This window comes from Somniosus microcephalus, chromosome 24, assembly GCF_052327205.1.
Source record: "Somniosus microcephalus isolate GS21.2 chromosome 24, FLI_Smic_1.0, whole genome shotgun sequence".
Lineage (NCBI taxonomy): Eukaryota > Metazoa > Chordata > Chondrichthyes > Squaliformes > Somniosidae > Somniosus > Somniosus microcephalus.
In genome coordinates, this window is record NC_141010.1 from 58771445 (window position 1) to 58788876 (window position 17432).

General features: G+C 48.9%; 1 protein-coding gene across 1 annotated transcript in view; it reads right to left on the reverse strand.

Moving 5' to 3' along the window:
- The window catches only part of kcnh6a (potassium voltage-gated channel, subfamily H (eag-related), member 6a), a 400900-nt gene that overhangs the window by 337457 nt on the left and 46011 nt on the right, over positions 1-17432 (reverse strand). Inside the window, 1 exon segment of the mRNA XM_085966026.1 lies at positions 3816-4046. Within this exon segment, the coding sequence (XP_085822152.1) occupies positions 3816-4046 (231 nt within the window).

Consider the following 17432-nt stretch of genomic DNA (forward strand, 5'->3'; position numbering starts at 1 on the left):
AAAATTAAAGAAGCTCTCTATTGTTGTGGCTCCTGACACTTACCTGCCACTATAACGTGGTTGACTCTTAACTGCCCTCTGAAATGGCCTAGAACACCACTCAGTTGTATTAAACCGCTAGGAAAAACAATAAGAATAAAACCGGACGTGGACCTAGGCACCGGCTACGGACATGGCAAAAGTACACCCAGCCCAGTCGACCCTGCAAAGTCCTCCTCACCAACATCTGGGGACTTGTGCCAAAATTGGGAGAGCTGTCCCACAGACTAGTCAAGCAACAGCCTGACATAGTCATACTCACAGAATCATACCTTTCAGGAAATGTCCCAGACTCCTCCATCACCATCCCTGGTTATGTCCTGTCCCACCGGCAGGACAGACCCACCAGGGGTGGTGGCACAGTGGTATACAGTCGGGACAGCGTGGCCCTGGGAGTCCTCAACATTAGCTCCAGACCCCATGAAGTCCCATGGCATCAGCTCAAACATGAGCAAGGAAACCTCCTGCTGATTACCACCTACCGCCCTCCCTCAGCTGATGAATCAGTACTCCTCCATGTTGAACACCACTTGGAAGAAGCACTGAGAGTAGCAAGGGCACAGAATATACTCTGGGTGGGGGACTTCTATGTCCAGATAGGGCCTGCGACAGATGGTGAGAGAAACAACACGAAGGAAAAGCCTATTTGAACTCGTCCTCACCAATCTATCTGTAGCAGATGCATCTGTCCATGACAGTATTGGTAGCAGTGACCACCGCACAGTCATTGTGGAGACGAAGTCCCGTCTTCACACTGAGGACACCCGCCATCGTGTTGTGTGGCACTACCACCATGCTAAATGGGATAGATTCAGAACAGATCTAGCAGCTCAAAACTGGGCATCCATGAGGTGCAGTGGGCCATCAGCAGCAGCAGAATTGTATTCCACCACAATCTGCAGCCTCATGGCCCGGCATATCCCTCACTCTACCATTACCATCCAGCCAGAGGACCAACCCTGGTTCAATGAGGAGTGTAGAAGAGCATGCCAGGAGCAGCACCAGGCGTACCTAAAAATGAGATGCCAACCTGGTGAAGTTACAGCACAGGACTACATGCATGCTAAACAGCGGAAGCAGCATGCTATAGACAGGGCTAAGCAATCCCACAATTGGTCAGGTCAAAGCGCTGCAGTCTTGCACATCCAGTCGTGAATGGTAGTGGACAATAACGGGAGGAGGAGGCTCCATGAACATCCCCATCCTCAATGATGACGGAGTCCAGCATATGAGTGCAAAAGACAAGGCTGAAGCGTTTGCAACCAACTTCAGCCAGAAGTGCCGAGTGGCTGATCCATCTTGGCCTCCTCCTGAGGACCCCACAAGCACAGAAGCCAGTCTTCAGCCAATTCGATTCACTCCACATGATATCAAGAAACGACTGAGCGCACTGGACACAGCAAAGTCTATGGGCCTCGACAACATCCTGGCTGTAGTGCTGAAGACTTGTGCTCCAGAACTAGCCGCACCTCCAGCCAAGCTGTTCCAGTACAGCTACAACACTGGCATCTTTCCGACAATGTGGAAAATTTTCCAGGTATGTCCTGTCCATATGAAGTAGGACAAATCCAATCCGACCAATTACCGCCCCATCAGCCTACTCTCAATCATCAGCAAAGTGGTGTAAGGTGTCATCGACAATGCTATTAAGCGGCACTTACTCACCAACAACCTGCTCACCAATACTCAGTTTGGGTTCCGCCAGGACCACTCGGCTCCTGACCTCATTACAGACAAAAGAGCTGAACTCTAGAGGTGAAGTGAGAGTGACTGCCCCTTGACACCAAGGCAGCAATTGACCGAGTGTGGCATCAAGGAGCCCTAGTAAAATTGAAGTCAATGGAATCGGAGGAAAACTCTCCACTGGCTGAAATCATACCTAGCACAAAGGAAGATGGTTGTGGTTGTTGGAAGCCAATCATCTCAGCCCCAGGACATTGCTGCAGGAGTTCCGCAGGGCAGTGTCCTGGACCCAACCATCTTCAGCTGCTTCATCAATGACCTTCCCTCCATCATAAGGTCAGAAATGGGGCTGTTCGCTGATGACTGCACAGTGTTCAGTTCCATTTGCAACTCCTCAGATAATGAAGCAGCCCATGCCCGCATGCAGCAAGACCTGGACGACATTCTATTCAGGCTTGGGCTGATAAGTAGCAAGTAACATTCGTGCCACACAAGTGCCAGGAAATGACCATCTCTGACAAGAGAAAGTCTAGCCACCTCCGCTTGACATTCAACGGCATTACCATCACCGAATCCCCCACCGTCAACATCCTGGGGATCACCATTGACCAGAAACTTAACTGGACCAGCCACATAAATACTGTGGAAACAAGAGCATGTCAGAGGCTGGGTATTCTGTGGTGAGTGTCTCACCTCCTGATTCCCCAAAGCCTTTCCACCATCTACAAGGCACAAGTCAGGAGTGATGGAATACTCTCCACTTGCCTGGATAAGTGCAGCTCCAACAACACTCAAGAAGCTCGACACCATCCAAGACAAAGCAGCCCGCTTGATTGGCACCTCATCCACCACCTTAAACATTCACTCCCTCCACCACCGCATACCGTGGCTGCAGTGTGTACCATCTACAAGATGCACTGCAGCAACTCGCCAAGGCTTCTTTGGCAGCACCTCCCAAACCCGCGACCTCTAACACCTAGAAGGACAAGGGCAGCAGGCGCATGGGAACACCACCACCTCCAAGTTCCCCTCCAAGTCATACACCATCCTGACTTGGAAATATATCGCCGATCCCTCATCGTCGCTGGGTCAAAATCCTGGAACTCCCTCCCTAACGGTACTGTGGGAGCACCTTCACCACACGGACTGCAGCGGTTCAGGCAGGCAGCTCACCGCCACCTTCTCAAGGCAATTAGGGATGTGCAATAAATGCTGGCCTTGCCAGCAACGCCCACATCCCAGGAATGAATAATAAAAATAATAGTGGGTTAATATAAAGTATTTGGTGATTATGCACAATTGAATTGTTTTAGTAAACACTGCCTTGAAGTGTGACCCGAGTCAGCCTTTGATTCATGAATCAATGCTCAGAGGATTATCAGTGTGGTAACTGTGTCATTGCACTTCATACCCAACTAGGAATGAAAGATGGCAGCAATATAAAGAACCTAGTCCTCACATTGAACGATGGTTCCCTTTAAACAAAACCCAAATGGCACGGCCTTCATTTCTTGTTCTGCCAAAAAACAGGTCCAGGGATGCATGAGCATCACATCAGTGTCATCAGCACAACAGATACAGCAAGTAAAACATGTTGATCTCACAGATGCGATGCCCGTAATGTCTGCTGACATCACGGATACAATGCACGTGTCCCTCCGAACCTGATTTCTGTTAAGAAAGCACTGGGCAATTTTCCTTTCTTCCCCTCCAATTTGAGGAGAAACTGCGTTTACCAACTTGTCACCTGATAACACGCAGAAATTTACTGGTGGGAAAAGCCATTGTGATGCCAAAGTGTAGCTGAACGTGTGCCCTGTCGAGGTCACAAGGTTTAATTGCCGTGGCCTCTTCAGGTTAATTAGAGGCTGATTGCTTTTAACAGATTAACAGGTGAATTAGAGGTCAGACTGCTTTCGTTCTCTATATAGACCTGAGAGCGAGCGAGCGAGCCGGGAGATGCCTTTAAGAACTGGCGATACTATGGCACGAAGCCTAATGGTTGACTGAAGCAGCTGCCTGCGATCCCCCCCCCACATAGTCAACCCATGCCACGGGGCAGTCACAGGGGTGCACAGCCCAGGTGCCCTTACCATCTTTCCTGTAGTACAGCAGTTCTACTTTCACCTCTTCTGATCCGAGCAGAGCTTGCGCCAGCTGTGCCATCGCGCTCTCTGGTGTGGCTGGTCCACTCAGGAAGTCACAAATGCCAGGTTTCTGCATGATCTCTACCCTGGAGTAGCCGAACATTTTGCAAAAGCCATCGTTGCAGAAGATAATGGCGCAATTTTTCATCTGAACATTGGTAATGAGAAACTTCCGATCTAGGAGGGAAAACACAAGAATTAAACCAGCGAGCGTCAAAGCAATCAACTCCGTCACCATCCCTAGTTAAGGGTCGCCAACGCTCCAGGATTGCCCTGGAGCCTCCAGGAATTCAACTTCAATCTCCTGGGCAGTGCTGCAAAAATTCAAAGGGGCATTCATTTTTTTCCCCCCATTTTCTTTGAACAATATAGAAATATTGGAAGTAGGAAAAAAGGCAGTTTGACTGGGTGGAGCCATTGGAGGTGGCAGGTCTTATGGAGAAACCGCCAGGAATATGTTCAACTAGAGTTGGCAACCCCATCCCTAGTCTGATTTTAAGTTCTAAATGCTGAATGAGCCAGTGGATGTTATAATCGCACACTCCATCTTTAAAATGATTGCTCCTAAAAGGTGCAATGATTGGTGTTTACATCAATATGTTTTGTGCAATGTTACCTCAAATAATCAGCCATAATGGAGACCCCCTGCTCCAAGAAATAAAGGGAACTGGATTATCGATTGTCCCTCTATACTGAGAGGTTATAACTATCAGGAAAGACTGAACACACTGGGGCTCTTTTCTCTAGAAAAGGAAAGACTGAGGGGTGACCTGATAGAGGTCTTTAAGATAATGGGTTTGATAGGGTAGACGTGGAGACAATGTTTGCACTGGTCGGGGAGACCAAAAGTAGAGCTCATAAATATAAGACAGTCAATATTAACTCCAATAGGGAATTCAGGAGAAACTTCTTTACCCAAAGAGTGGTGAGATTGTGCAACGCACTAGCACAAGGAATAGTTGAGGGAATAGGTGAAATGGGCAGACACACGGCAGATGAAATTTAATGCTGAGAAGTGTGAAGTGATGCATTTTGGTAGGAAGAATGAGGAGAGGCACCCTCACTGGAGGTGTATGTACACACATCTATGAAGGTTGCAAAACAAGTTGAGAAGGCTGCTAAAAATCATTTGGGATCCTTGGCTTTATTAATAGAGGAATAGAGTACAAAAGTAAGGAAGTTATGCTAAACCTTTATAAAACACTGGTTAGGCCTCAGCTGGAGTACTGTGTTCAATTCTGGGCAGAACACTTTAGGAAGGATGTACCTTAGGCCTCTAGGAGTGGGACTTGAATCCACAACATTCTGACTCCGAGGTGAGAGGGCTACCACTGAGCCATGGCTGACACCTCAGTGACAGAGAGGTCAGAGTGGGAATGAGAGGCAGAGTTAAAGTGGCGAGCAACAGTTAGCTCGGGGTCACACTTTCAGATAGAACAGAGGTGCTCGTCAAGACGGTGGCCTAATCTGCGTTGAGTCTCTCCAATGTGGAGGAGACCACACTGTGAGCAGTGAATACAGTGTGCTAGAGTAGAGGAAGTGCATGAAGTGCATGAACTGCTGACTGATGTGGAAGGAGTGTCTCGGGGCCCTGGACCACTGTGTGAGAGGAGGTGAATGGGCAGGTAGCGCATCTTAGTATATATAGCAGTGGGAGCTCCACAGGGTCAAGGAACATGTTACTGGGCTCCAGCACCTTATAAAAGGTCTGCTAGTCACCCTAGGGGGAACAACATCAACATTGGAAAAGGCTTAGGAAGGTGTAGAGTCAGATGGGGACATGGACTGAGGAGTGGGGAGTAATATTCGCATGACACAAGTGCTAGTAGAGGCCAATACATTAAATATATTCAAGAAGGAGTTGGATATATTTCTTAAGGCTAAAGGGATCAAGGGGTATGGGGAGAAAGCAGGGACCGGGTACTGAACTTGGATGATCAGCCATGATCGCATTGAATGGCGGAGCAGGCTCGAGGGGCCGAATGGCCTACTCCTGCTCCTATCTTCTATGTTTCTATGTATCTATGTTTCTAAGCGATTACCATCTCCAATAAGAGAGAGTCTAACCACCTCCCCATGACATTCAATGGCATTACCATTGTCAAATCCCCCACCATCAACATCCTGGGGGGTCACCATTGACCAGAAACTTAACTGGACCAGCCACATAAATACTATGGTTACAAGAGCAGGTCAGGGGCTGGGTATTCTGTGGCAAGTGACTCACCTCCTGACTCCCCAAAGCCTTTCCACCATCTACAAGGCACAGGTCAGGAGTGTAATGGAATACTTTACTTGCCTGGATGAGTGCAGTTGCAACAACACTCAAGAAACTCAACACCATCCAGGGCAAACCAGTCCGCTTGATTGGCACCCCATCCGCCACCGGCGCACTATGCCTGCAGTGTGTACCATCTACAAGATGCACTGCAGCAACTCGCCAAGGCTTCTTCGACAGCAACTCCAAATCCCGCGACCTGTACCATCTAGAAGGACATGGGCAGCAGGCAGATGGGAACTCCACCACCTCCAAGTTGCCCTCCAAGTCACACACCATCCTGATTTGGAAATATATCGCCGTTCCTTCATCGTCGCTGGGTCAAAATCCTGAAACTCCCTCCCTAACAGCACTGTGGGAGCACCTTCACCACACGGACTGCAGCGGTTCAAGGCGGCGGCTCACCACCACCTTCCCAAGGGCACTAAGAGATGGGCAATAAATGCTGGCCTTGCCAGCGACGCCCACATCCTATGAATGAATAAATTCGAAGGAGGTAAAATGAGGAAGTAGTGATCCATTGAGGCCAAGCTTGGGTTTGCAACAGCTGAAGGTTGTGGGAGGAAGGGCAGAGACAGGCAGACACCATGGGTCACAGAGCAGGAAACTTGAGGAGAAACTTCTTCACTCAGAGGGTGGTAAATCTATGGAATTTGCTACCTCAGAGAGCTGTGGAAGCTGCGACATTAAATAATTTTAAAACGGAGATAGACAGTTTCCTAGCTGATAAGGGAATTAGGGGTTACGGGGAGCGGGCAGGGAAGTGGACGTGAGTCTAGGTTCAGATCAGCCATGATCCTATTGAATGGCGGAGCAGGCCCGAGGGGCCGTATGGCCTACTCCTGCTCCTACTTCTTATGTTCTTATGTTCTTATGTAATATCTACAATCATAAACGCTGAAAGCATTGGGAACAAGCTATCTGAGGCTGGAGACTGGAGACTGGGAGCTATTATATCACAGGACTATCACAAGTATGTGAGCTGAAGAAGGTAATAAAAACAACAGGAAAGGTAGACATGAAAGGAGGTGGCGTGGTCCTGTATGTCAGAGGTACCTGGCAGTGTGAAGGACTTGATCCTTAGGAGGTGGATATTTAGCTAATCAGCTGCTCTGGCTGGATATCTTTAAGCAAAAGGCTAAAGCTGACACTGGGGGAATGCTATAGCCCATCAGGGCAGAATAAGAAGGAAAGCAGTTTCTTTATGAAGAGATTAATAAACGTACGTGAAAACAGGATGGTTATTTTAATGGAGGGAATTCCAAATCAACCAAATACAAATTGGGAATAGCCAGATGATTTGGATTGTGAGCTGGTCAAATTCGCAGACGATGCCAGACTAGAAATGCCAGCTGAACTTGAAGCAGTTCCACAATTATGAAATGAGATGGGCAAAATATGTAAGTGGGCAAATCAATGACAGATGAAATGCAATAGAGACAAATGTAAAATCTGGCATTTGCGGTGGGGGGGTGGAGGGGGTGGGGAATGAGTAAGACACGTACTGCATGAAGAGTGAATTAGTCAAGGGTAAGCTTCAGGGACCCAGAGTGCTTTAGTAGACTTCAACACGTCCACTGTGGAGCAGCAATTAACAATACAACTACAGTACTGGACCATAAAGTCGAAACAGTGGCGTGCAAGTCAGAGGAAGTCATGCTTCGACCACATGGTGCTCTGGTCAGACCACACCTCGAGTCCTCTAGCCAGTTCCGGTCACTGAAACTCAATGGAGTCATTCAGGCCTTGAGGTGGCACAGAGAATAGCCAAAAGGCTGGTCCCAGTGTTAGAGGAACGGAGGTCTGAGGCAAGAGTAAAGAAACTTCTGCGGTAATTTTACCCTAACTCGGCTGGTGGGAAACTGACGCAATCAGATCGGCCGCCAGACCAGAAAGAAAAATCGGGCGCGTGTTAAATGTGCGTCCAATTTGAAGGTCAGTTTCCCATCAGACGAGTTAGGCTAACATTGCCCACTTGAGCGTTTTAGCCTTAAAGGGAGGCTTTAAATCTGAGAGGTCAGTTTATAGAGGTATAGAAGATTGTAAACATTACCAAAAATGTAGATCTGGCACACTAATTCAACCTGAACTGTGTGAGGAGGATAAGGGACTCAAGTTCAAACCAATATAGGACAAATTTAGGACTGATATCAGGAAGTTCTTCACAGGAAGGGTGATGGACATGTGGGAGGGATTCCAGGTAGAGTAATAGAGGCAAAAACATTTTCTTAGTTAGGTGCCATGATGGGATATTGTAGGGTCTATGTGGATGGGTGAGATAAGATGGGCCAAAGGGCATCAGTGTCTGTGAGGGAGGTAAGGAGCTCTGCAGTTTTAGAGCGAGTGTAAAGAGTCTTGATTTCATCACAGTGAGGAGGCAGGAAGGAGGAAGAGTTTATAGAACGGTGTATTTATAGCTTAGGAGGAATGGGAGAGAAACACTCACAGGGCACGGATCATGGGAATATCAGTAAGATAGAGAAAAGAAACTAAAGTCTAAATGAATGGGAATCATGATCTGAAACAGCTTCTCGGTAAGGTCAGGGGCCCACATATGAAATTAACTGTTTCAATACCTGGCAGTGGCGTGTACCAGAATTAATGAGCAGCTGTGTTGATCGGAAGGATATCATTGATCTCAATTCCTTGGCATCAACATGGACAGAGCTCATCATTAATCTTCAATTTGCTCTAGTGCAAGAGGGTCTTGATAAAACTGATGACTTCTAGTTTTTTTGCAGTTCCACGCACACTGACAGACCCTCAGTCAGAACCTCAACACACAGCCAAATGGGCGGGGGGCCTGTCGTAAAGTGATGGCCTTGACTCTTGCTAGATTCATAGCCCGGGGACCTTGGATTTTACAGCAAGTCCACTGGATATCAGTGAGAGCACCAAATCAGCAATTCAGGTCCCGAGGTCTTTTATTGTTTATTTTATTCATTCTCAGGATTTGGGTGTCACTGGTAACGAGGCAACCACATTGGTGCTACTGGAGCCACATAGAGAAAGAAAGACTTACATTTCTATAGCGCCTTTCACAACCACTGGACGTCTCAAAGCGCTTTATAGCCAATTAAGTACTTTTTTGGTGTATAGTCAATGTTGTAATGTGGGAAAGGCAGCAGCCAATTTGCGCACAGCAAGCTTTCACAAACAGCAGTGTGATAATGACCAGATAATCTATTTTAGTGATGTTGATTCACAGAATCACAGAAACCTCACAGTGCAGATAGAGGCCATTTCGGCCCATCGAGCCTGCACCGACACATATCCCACCCCCGATCCCCGTAACCCCTACACCAACACATATCCCACCCTATCCCCGTAACCCCACGTATTTAATCCCCCTAACACTAAGGGTCAATTTTATCATAGCCAATCAACCTAACCCGCACATCTTTGGACTGTGGGAGGAAACCGGAGCACCCGGAGAAAACCCACGCAAACACGGGGAGAATGTGCAAACTCCACACAGACAGTCACCCGAGGCTGGATTCGAACCCGGGTCCCTGGAGCTGTGAGGCAACAGTGCTAACCACTATGCCACCGTGCTGGCCAGGACACCGGGGATAACTCCCCTGCTCTTCTTGGAAATGGTGGCATGAGAAATTTTTACATCCACCTGAGAGAGCAGACGGGGCCTCGGTTTAACGCCTCATCCGAAAGACTGCACCTCCGACAGTGCAGCACTCCCTCAGCACGGCACTGGAGTGTCAGCCTGGCTTTATGTGCTCAAGTCCCTGGAGTGGGCCAGACCGGGTACCGACAACAGGTTTCCCTCTCTAAAGGGGATGAGTGAACAAGTTGGGTGTATGACAATCCTTCATGGTCACTTTATGTTCATTATACTTAGAATTACATAGAATGTGCAGCACAGAAACAGGCCATTCAGCCCAACCAGTCCATGCCGGTGTTTATGCTCCACTCGCGCCTCCTCCCGTCTTTCCTCATCTAACTCTACCACCATAACCCTCTATTCCCTTCTCCCTCGTATGTTTATCTAGCCTCCCCTTAAATGCATCTCTACTATTCGCCTCAACCACTCCCTGTGGTTCCAGATTCTCACCACTCTCCAGGTAAAGAAGTTTCTTCTGATGCCAGCTTTTTATTTCCAGAATTTTTAAAAACTGAATTCAAATCTTAAACTGCCATGGCAGGATTTTAAACTAATGGGGGAAGAAATTCGGTTGATTTGCGCCTCCCGTTAGCGCCATAAGAGGGCGCAAAGCAACTAGTGCCCGGGCACACCTCCCGCGAAATTCAGCAGGAGGTTAGCGGCGGCGGTAACCATTAGCGCCCTGCGGCGCTGCGCCGCTGGTGATGACATCATTGCCGTGCGCAGCGCCCCGCTCGCGCCCCGGCCGCGATCTTCAGTAGCGCCCCCTGACTTACCGCCGGACGCTATGTCCGACGGGGTCAGGGGGGCCTACCTGCGGCCGGGGCGGCGCTAATTAAAGGCGAGGTGCCGGGCGGCCATTTTTGTTGCTGGCTGCCTGCCAGTACCTGCCCCCGTTGCAGTCCCCGGCCTCCTGTGCAACCCCCCCGCGGAGTGCCAGCTACGCTCCGTGAGCCCGACACTTCTCTTGAGTGCCGGGCTCTTTTGCCGGCACTCCGATCCCTGACGGCCCAGCTGGGCCCCGGGTCATGCTGCGCAAGGCCCCTCCCCTTTAAGAAGGGAAGGAAGGCCTGCAAAACCGCGGCGCGACGTGCCGCAGCACCAGCACCGCGATATTCCCTCGCAGCGCCCCAAGAGGGAGGCGGGGCGCCCACAACACGACTGTACCCTGATTACGTGACTCATTCATTACCCGGGACCCAAGCTTCGAGAGCTGAGAGTGATGAATATTGGGTTTCAGTTTCCATTCTGATCATCTCAGTCGATACATTTTGAGATTTCTGTGGGAGGCTGGATGTCACTTTAACTGTTGGTTACTGTCACAGTCGAGTATTCGGCTCAAAATACACAAGGTATCACAGAGCGATCTGTGGCTTTTCTGCTCATTTGAATGGACAGGCCATTCATTCCATACAAATACATTTCAGTTGCAACTTATTAAAATCAGGCGCTCTCAGTTGAGAATTATTCAGTGTTGCGGCTAACTTTGTTTTGTGGATGGTCCTCTAAGACTACAGGAATTTACAACTAGGTGACAAAGGGATTGGTTTCTGATAACCATCAGACGGATACTCCAGGCAACCTGTGCGGCGGGGGATTGTCTTCCAAATCGCTGCCCGAAAATGGGTGGTCTACCACCGATTCTCTGCTCCGACTAACCACCGACATTATTCTCCCTCCCCCACTGCCATCAATGTTGGCTGGCTGTCCTGTCGGATATGGAGCTGGCAGAAAACGACATACACGAATCTTTGAATGTGGCAGGACAAGTTGAGAAGGCTGTTAAAAAAAAGCATATGGGATCCTTGGCTTTATGAATAGCGGCATAGAGTGCAAAAGCGAGGAAGTTATATTAAACCTTTTATAAATCACTGGTTAGGCCCCAGTTGGAGTATTGTGTCCAGTTCTTGGCACCACAATTTAGGAAGGATGTCAAGGCCTTGATGAGGGTGCAGAAGAGATTTGGAACGGTTCTCCTTAGAGCAGAGAAGGTTAAGGGGAGATTAAATTGAGATGTTCAAAATGATGAGATTTTGATTGAATAAATAAGGAGAAACTGGCAGGAGGGTCGGTAACCAGAAGATGCAGCGAGCCATTATGATCTGGAATGCACTGCCTGAAAGGGGGGATGAAACAGATTTAAAAGTAACTTTTAAAAGGGAATTGGATATATACTTGAAAAGGAGAAAGTTGCAGGGCTATGGGGAAAGAGCAGAGAATTGGACTAATTGGATAGTACTTTCAAAGAGCCGGCACAGACATGATGGATCGAATGGCTTCCTTCTGTGCTGTTTGATTCTATGAAATGATGGTGAAAAGATGTGGCTTGAGACTGTAGCCGGCTTATATCCATTCCAGCCTCTGGACCACCAATGGAGGGGAAGGCAAGAAGAAAGTAGGGAGTCAGGGGACTATGGGAGCAGGAGAAAGGAGGAAGGGTCTTCTGGCTGATAGGGCGGAGAGCTGGGACATTCGCCCTCTCCCAACCAGTGCAACTGCCTGTTCGTTATTGTCTGCGTTCACTCGGAGCTAATGGCGGGATTCCAGTCCGACACTTTTAGGGGTCCCAATCCCTTTAAAATTGGCCCCTCCCATTTCAGGTGGAGCAACGAGTACCCCACTGCAGCACCGTAACTATCTCCTCCCCGCTCACTGGGTGCCCGATCAGCCAAATTCATTATGGACACTTACCTTTGCACCGCGACCAGAGAGCGACAGGGAGAGCAGGTGCACAGCTGCAGGATGCTGGCTCCAGGGACGTTATTTAAAGGCATCTGCATTAATCACTCGCAGCTGTCGGGGCAGGTTAGCTTCTGTGGTCTCTTGTCAGTTTCAGCCAGTGGATGAGTTTGCATGAGCAATTTCAAGGTTCTTTTTTATCAGCAGTGTTCTGGCAAGTGCGAAGTGGCTACATTTATTGTTCAAAGATTCAAACGGTTACACTTGGCAATATTAATGGGGGATTTACAGCAGAGGGAGCGTAGGCAGCCAGAAATACGGGAACATGTGTGCAGAGGGATGAGGAGGGACATCAGGGCTCTCACCAGGATGACTTAAACCCCAGATCCCTTTTGCTCACCACATGCCCATCATATCATCCCTGTATCATGCCATATTACAACATCCTCCTGAGCGTAAAGGTGAAATGAGAGAGACCACAAAATATTGCAAACTCCATTAATAAATTTCTGCATAAACATATCACACATATCACATTCATTCTAATAACTAATGACCCTTGTGCCTGCCATAGTTGAATAGCTGTCATTGTGTGCAAGGCGTGAGATGTGGGTGAATGCTGGGGGTGTGGTGCTTTGGGCAGTGTGTGAAGCATGTGGTGCAGATGGTGGTATGCAGCATTTGTTGAACCATTCAATCACCTTGACCACCCGACAGAGGTGGATCTGTCATGAGCACACCAGCTTCAGTCCTCCGGCTCCTTCTCCTTGTTGTGCTTCTCCTTGCTGAGGCAGCTGCACAGCCAACAATGCTGAGAATGAGGTGCTGCAGCATCAATGAACCTCCCCTTTAAGTGCTGGGAAAAGCCTGTGGCAATGTTGAGTTGAGATTAGACTGCACCTGATATTGGTCCACCCTTTGAGTGTAACACCACTGAGCTAGGCCTTTAAGACTTGATTTTGCACCCCAATCATTTCTTTGAGCAGTGAGAATGAATTTTGCGTGCGGTCTAAAGCATTAGCGCCTGGCGCTAATTCTCAAACTTTTCTAAAGATACCATCCATTCCTGGGCTATAATAAATTTCTAGCCCATAGCGTTTATTCTACTGTTTTTCAAAGTCTAACAGGTCACAAGAGGGCTGTGAACTATCCAGTAAGACGAATACGGACCTTTCAAACCCTGGGCTCACTGCAACAGTCAGATATTGACTATAGAGTCACACACTGGTTCATCACAAAGTTTGCTTACGGGAGTGGTTTCTGACACGGAACACAAGAGATATAACAGAGTAAAGATACCATAACATAACATCATTCATTCCTGGGACAATAAGAGTGTGGGGCTTCCCATCAGGAGCACAGTTGGATGTGTGTTCAGGGGGAAGAGCAATGGACAAAGGTTTGCTGTCAGTGCCTGGGGTGAGTCAGTGGAAAAAAGTACACAACCATTTCCGTGCTCAGTCCGCTGAGCAGGCATGTTTAGACTGGGGAATTCTGAAGGATTAAAAAGGGTCAAAGTTTAAGCCTTTAAAAGATGACCCTTGATGTTTAGACAGAGGCAAGATGAAAGACAGCATGATGGAATGCAATCAGAGCATCAGAACTCTTTACCTGCTAGTTGCCCTCTAAGGGGCGGTATTTGCCCTCTATAAGGATTGCGAGACATTGGTTGTTCTCCAGCTTTGTAGATCATGTGGACACCAGACACGATCACAAAGTATAGTACACGCCACCTTATGGTTGCCTTATTGCCCAGTGGGTGTGTTTGCATGGCAGCAGACACTGCATCTCGGGGAGTGCTGGCCGTTACAACCCACAGCTCTTGTACACCATGGGCTCACCTGGTGGCATCAATAGGAAAGTGTGCTACTCACCATTGACACTGAGCCATACAGACCAGAAGGTCCCTGTCTGGCTCTCTGGTTTTTGCTAAATTAGCCGGTCTCAGCTGCAATTACCCTCAGTGTCCCCAAGGTGGTCACCATTGGGGGAGGTGGGGGGATAGAAATCAGCCAGGGTTCCAGCTCATGTTCACTGTCCAGGTTTACTTGTGTGCACACTGGGTGAGGGCAGTGATGCATCCAATGGTTGAATAGCTGGCACATGGGACTTCACTGTCCAGGATTAACAGTGACCGCTCGGGTGATGCACTGGAAGGCGGTTGGTGCCTAGAGAACTCTACACCTTCAATGGAAACAGAACGTACACATTCACTGCTGCATCCTTCTATGCTTGTTTGATATCACGGTGATAGCCATGGCTCAGTAAGCAGCACGCTCGCCTCCAAGTCAGATTACAGGTTCAAGCCCCATTCCAGAGTACATCCAGGCTGACACTCCAGCCCAGTACTGAGGGAGTGCTGCACTCTTGGGAGTGCCACCTTTCAAATCAGATGTTAAACCGAGGCCCCGTCTGCCTTCTCAGGTAGACCTGAAAGATCCCACGGCCACTATTTGAAGAAGAACAGGGGAGTCCAGGCCAATATTTACCCTCAACCAACATCACTAAAACAGATTGGCCCCGATTTTCGGCTTGTGTGGGAAATGGTCGGGTTTCCCTGAATGTGGGGTTTCTGACACACATAAAAAAGTGTCAGCCAGCCCCATGCAATTTTCCCTCAATTGGCCAATTAATTCCCAGCATGTGGGAAGCCTTGCTAATTGTCCAATTCGAGTCAGAAATCCCCACAGTATGATGTCATCATTCGTGGTGCTTTCAAGGTCCATAGCAAGCACTGCATCCTCTGAAGGCTTCCAAACGAACCATACAGGATGGCAGAGGAGCCTGCAGCAGCTGTGGCCAGTGCCAGACCCTGAGCTGCCTTCAAATTCGACGAGGCTTCACTGCAGGCATTATTGGATGGGGTTAGGGCCCACAGGGAGGTTCTCTTCCCTAGGTCAGGGAGGAAGAGGCCTCCCACTGAGACCAATGCTGCATGGATGCAGGTGTCAGAAGATGCCAACTCGCTGGAAGTCACCAGAAGAACCTTGGCATTACATCTCTAACTCCTTCCTTTACTCCCCCACAGAACCATCCAGAGCCCCCGTCCTCACTGTGGAGGAGGAAGAGGCTGTGCAGCCAGACTCCTCAGAGGAAGCTCCAACCTCTGAGGGCGCAGCGTCAGCAGAAGTAAGCACACCCAGCACCAGCGCAGACACTCACACCTCGGGGGGACCTTCGGGACATAGAGTAGTGTTGTCACCTGGTGTTTCACAGCTGACAAGTGAGCCTCAGCGGATTCTGGAGACAGGGACAGCAGTGGAGAGTCCTCGTCGGAGGGCGCAGGGCTCTGCCAGCTCAGCTCAGCTGCGCTGCAGGTCGACCCTCTGCCTCTGGGTCCATCCGCAAGAGAAGAGGTGATGGATCTCCATGCACAGATGCAGGAGTCTCTGGCAGGTTTTGTCTCCAGGGTCGCTGCGAGTGTGGAGCAAATGGAGGAGTCCATAGCGACCATGAGCAGAGCCTTTGTGGAGTCATTGGCGCATGAACGCATCACCATGGAAAGGTTGGCAACCTCGATGGAGGAGATAACTTGCCAGGGTACGGAAAACATGGTGAGTGCTCATAAGAGAATGACATCTCTTGAGGAGTGATGGCCATCTGTTGAATAGAGAAACCAGATCTTCATGGAAGTCCTTCTGAGTAGGACTGCCAGTGCAGAAATGGGTCCCCATGGCCCCCTAAAGCGCAGCAAGGTGCTCTCAAGCCACTTCCAAGCGCTGGCCCCTTCTGGCCTGTGCAGCTTCAGGTGAGCGAGCAGCAGCCTGGTGCTCCTGGTGCTCATCCTGCTGTTCCTGGTTCTGCTGCTGCTGCCTCTGCTGCTGGAGATCCTCTAATGGCAAGAAGGGAAGGAGAAAAAGGCGTCCCATGCTTCTTGCAGATGCGTCCACTGAGGAAGCGCTGAGTGAGGGTGGCAAGAGGGGCTTCCCAGGAGCTCACATTGGAGAAGTGTGTGAGGCTCCAACCTTCCTCAGCTGTGCCTAAGCCTTGAAGAAGTAGCCCCAAACCTGCAACAACAAGGTCCTTCAACATACAAGTGCTGTCCCTTTAAATCGCAGCTTCTCCGATTGACCTGCAGCTGACAGCAAGCAAGCCGGCAAGCTTCACACCAGGTCTCATCAGCGGGGTTCCCCGCAGGCGGGTTTCAGGTGGGGAAAGCCCCAAAGTCGCAACGGCCCCGGAAAATCTTCTTCAACAAGGTAATTGTTCAGTCTGTGTGTCCCAGTTATGTTTAGGATCAATCACTGGACACAGACAACAAGAATAACTTTTAACAGGTCTTTACTATTCGGAGGTCAGGGCTGAACTGCCCAGCAAATCACGACACAACACTTATATACCGGTGTGGTCACCACCGGTATTACAGTATACAGCAGCCAAGAGAAAGTAGTACATCTCTTAAGGTAGTTCTCGTAAGGTGGAACAGGTTACATACACCACAATCCTCCCTTTTTAGCTTAACAGTTATATCCCCATTTAACATAACAACATATATATATATACAACTTCATGCAAAACAGTTCAAAGATTCAGTCTCTGAGGAGGCCTCCTGATTCGAGTTGGATAACGCCTTTCAGGGGTCTCTGATTCTCGTTGCTGGGGTGACTCATCTAGTTGGTCTCTTATGGATTGGACATCATCATCAGGTACATTCACTTCTGAGGTAGATGCTTCAGGTTCACTAACTTCTTCCACGGTTGTCTCTGCCGTAACCATGGGTTTGACCCTTGTTCTCGATTCTACCAGTTGGTCAGCATGACGCCGTATTACATTTTCACCAATATCTACCGTGTACATCAGGGGTCCTTGTCTGGCCCGAATTGTTCCAGATTGCCATTTCTCGTTTTTATAGTCCCGGGCTAACACTGGTTGTCCTATTTCGAAACTCCGAGTGGTCTTGTTATTTATATGCTGGAACTGTTTGTTTTCAACTTCCCTCCGCACATTTGGTTTTAACAAGTCCAACCTGGACCGCAACCTCCTGTTA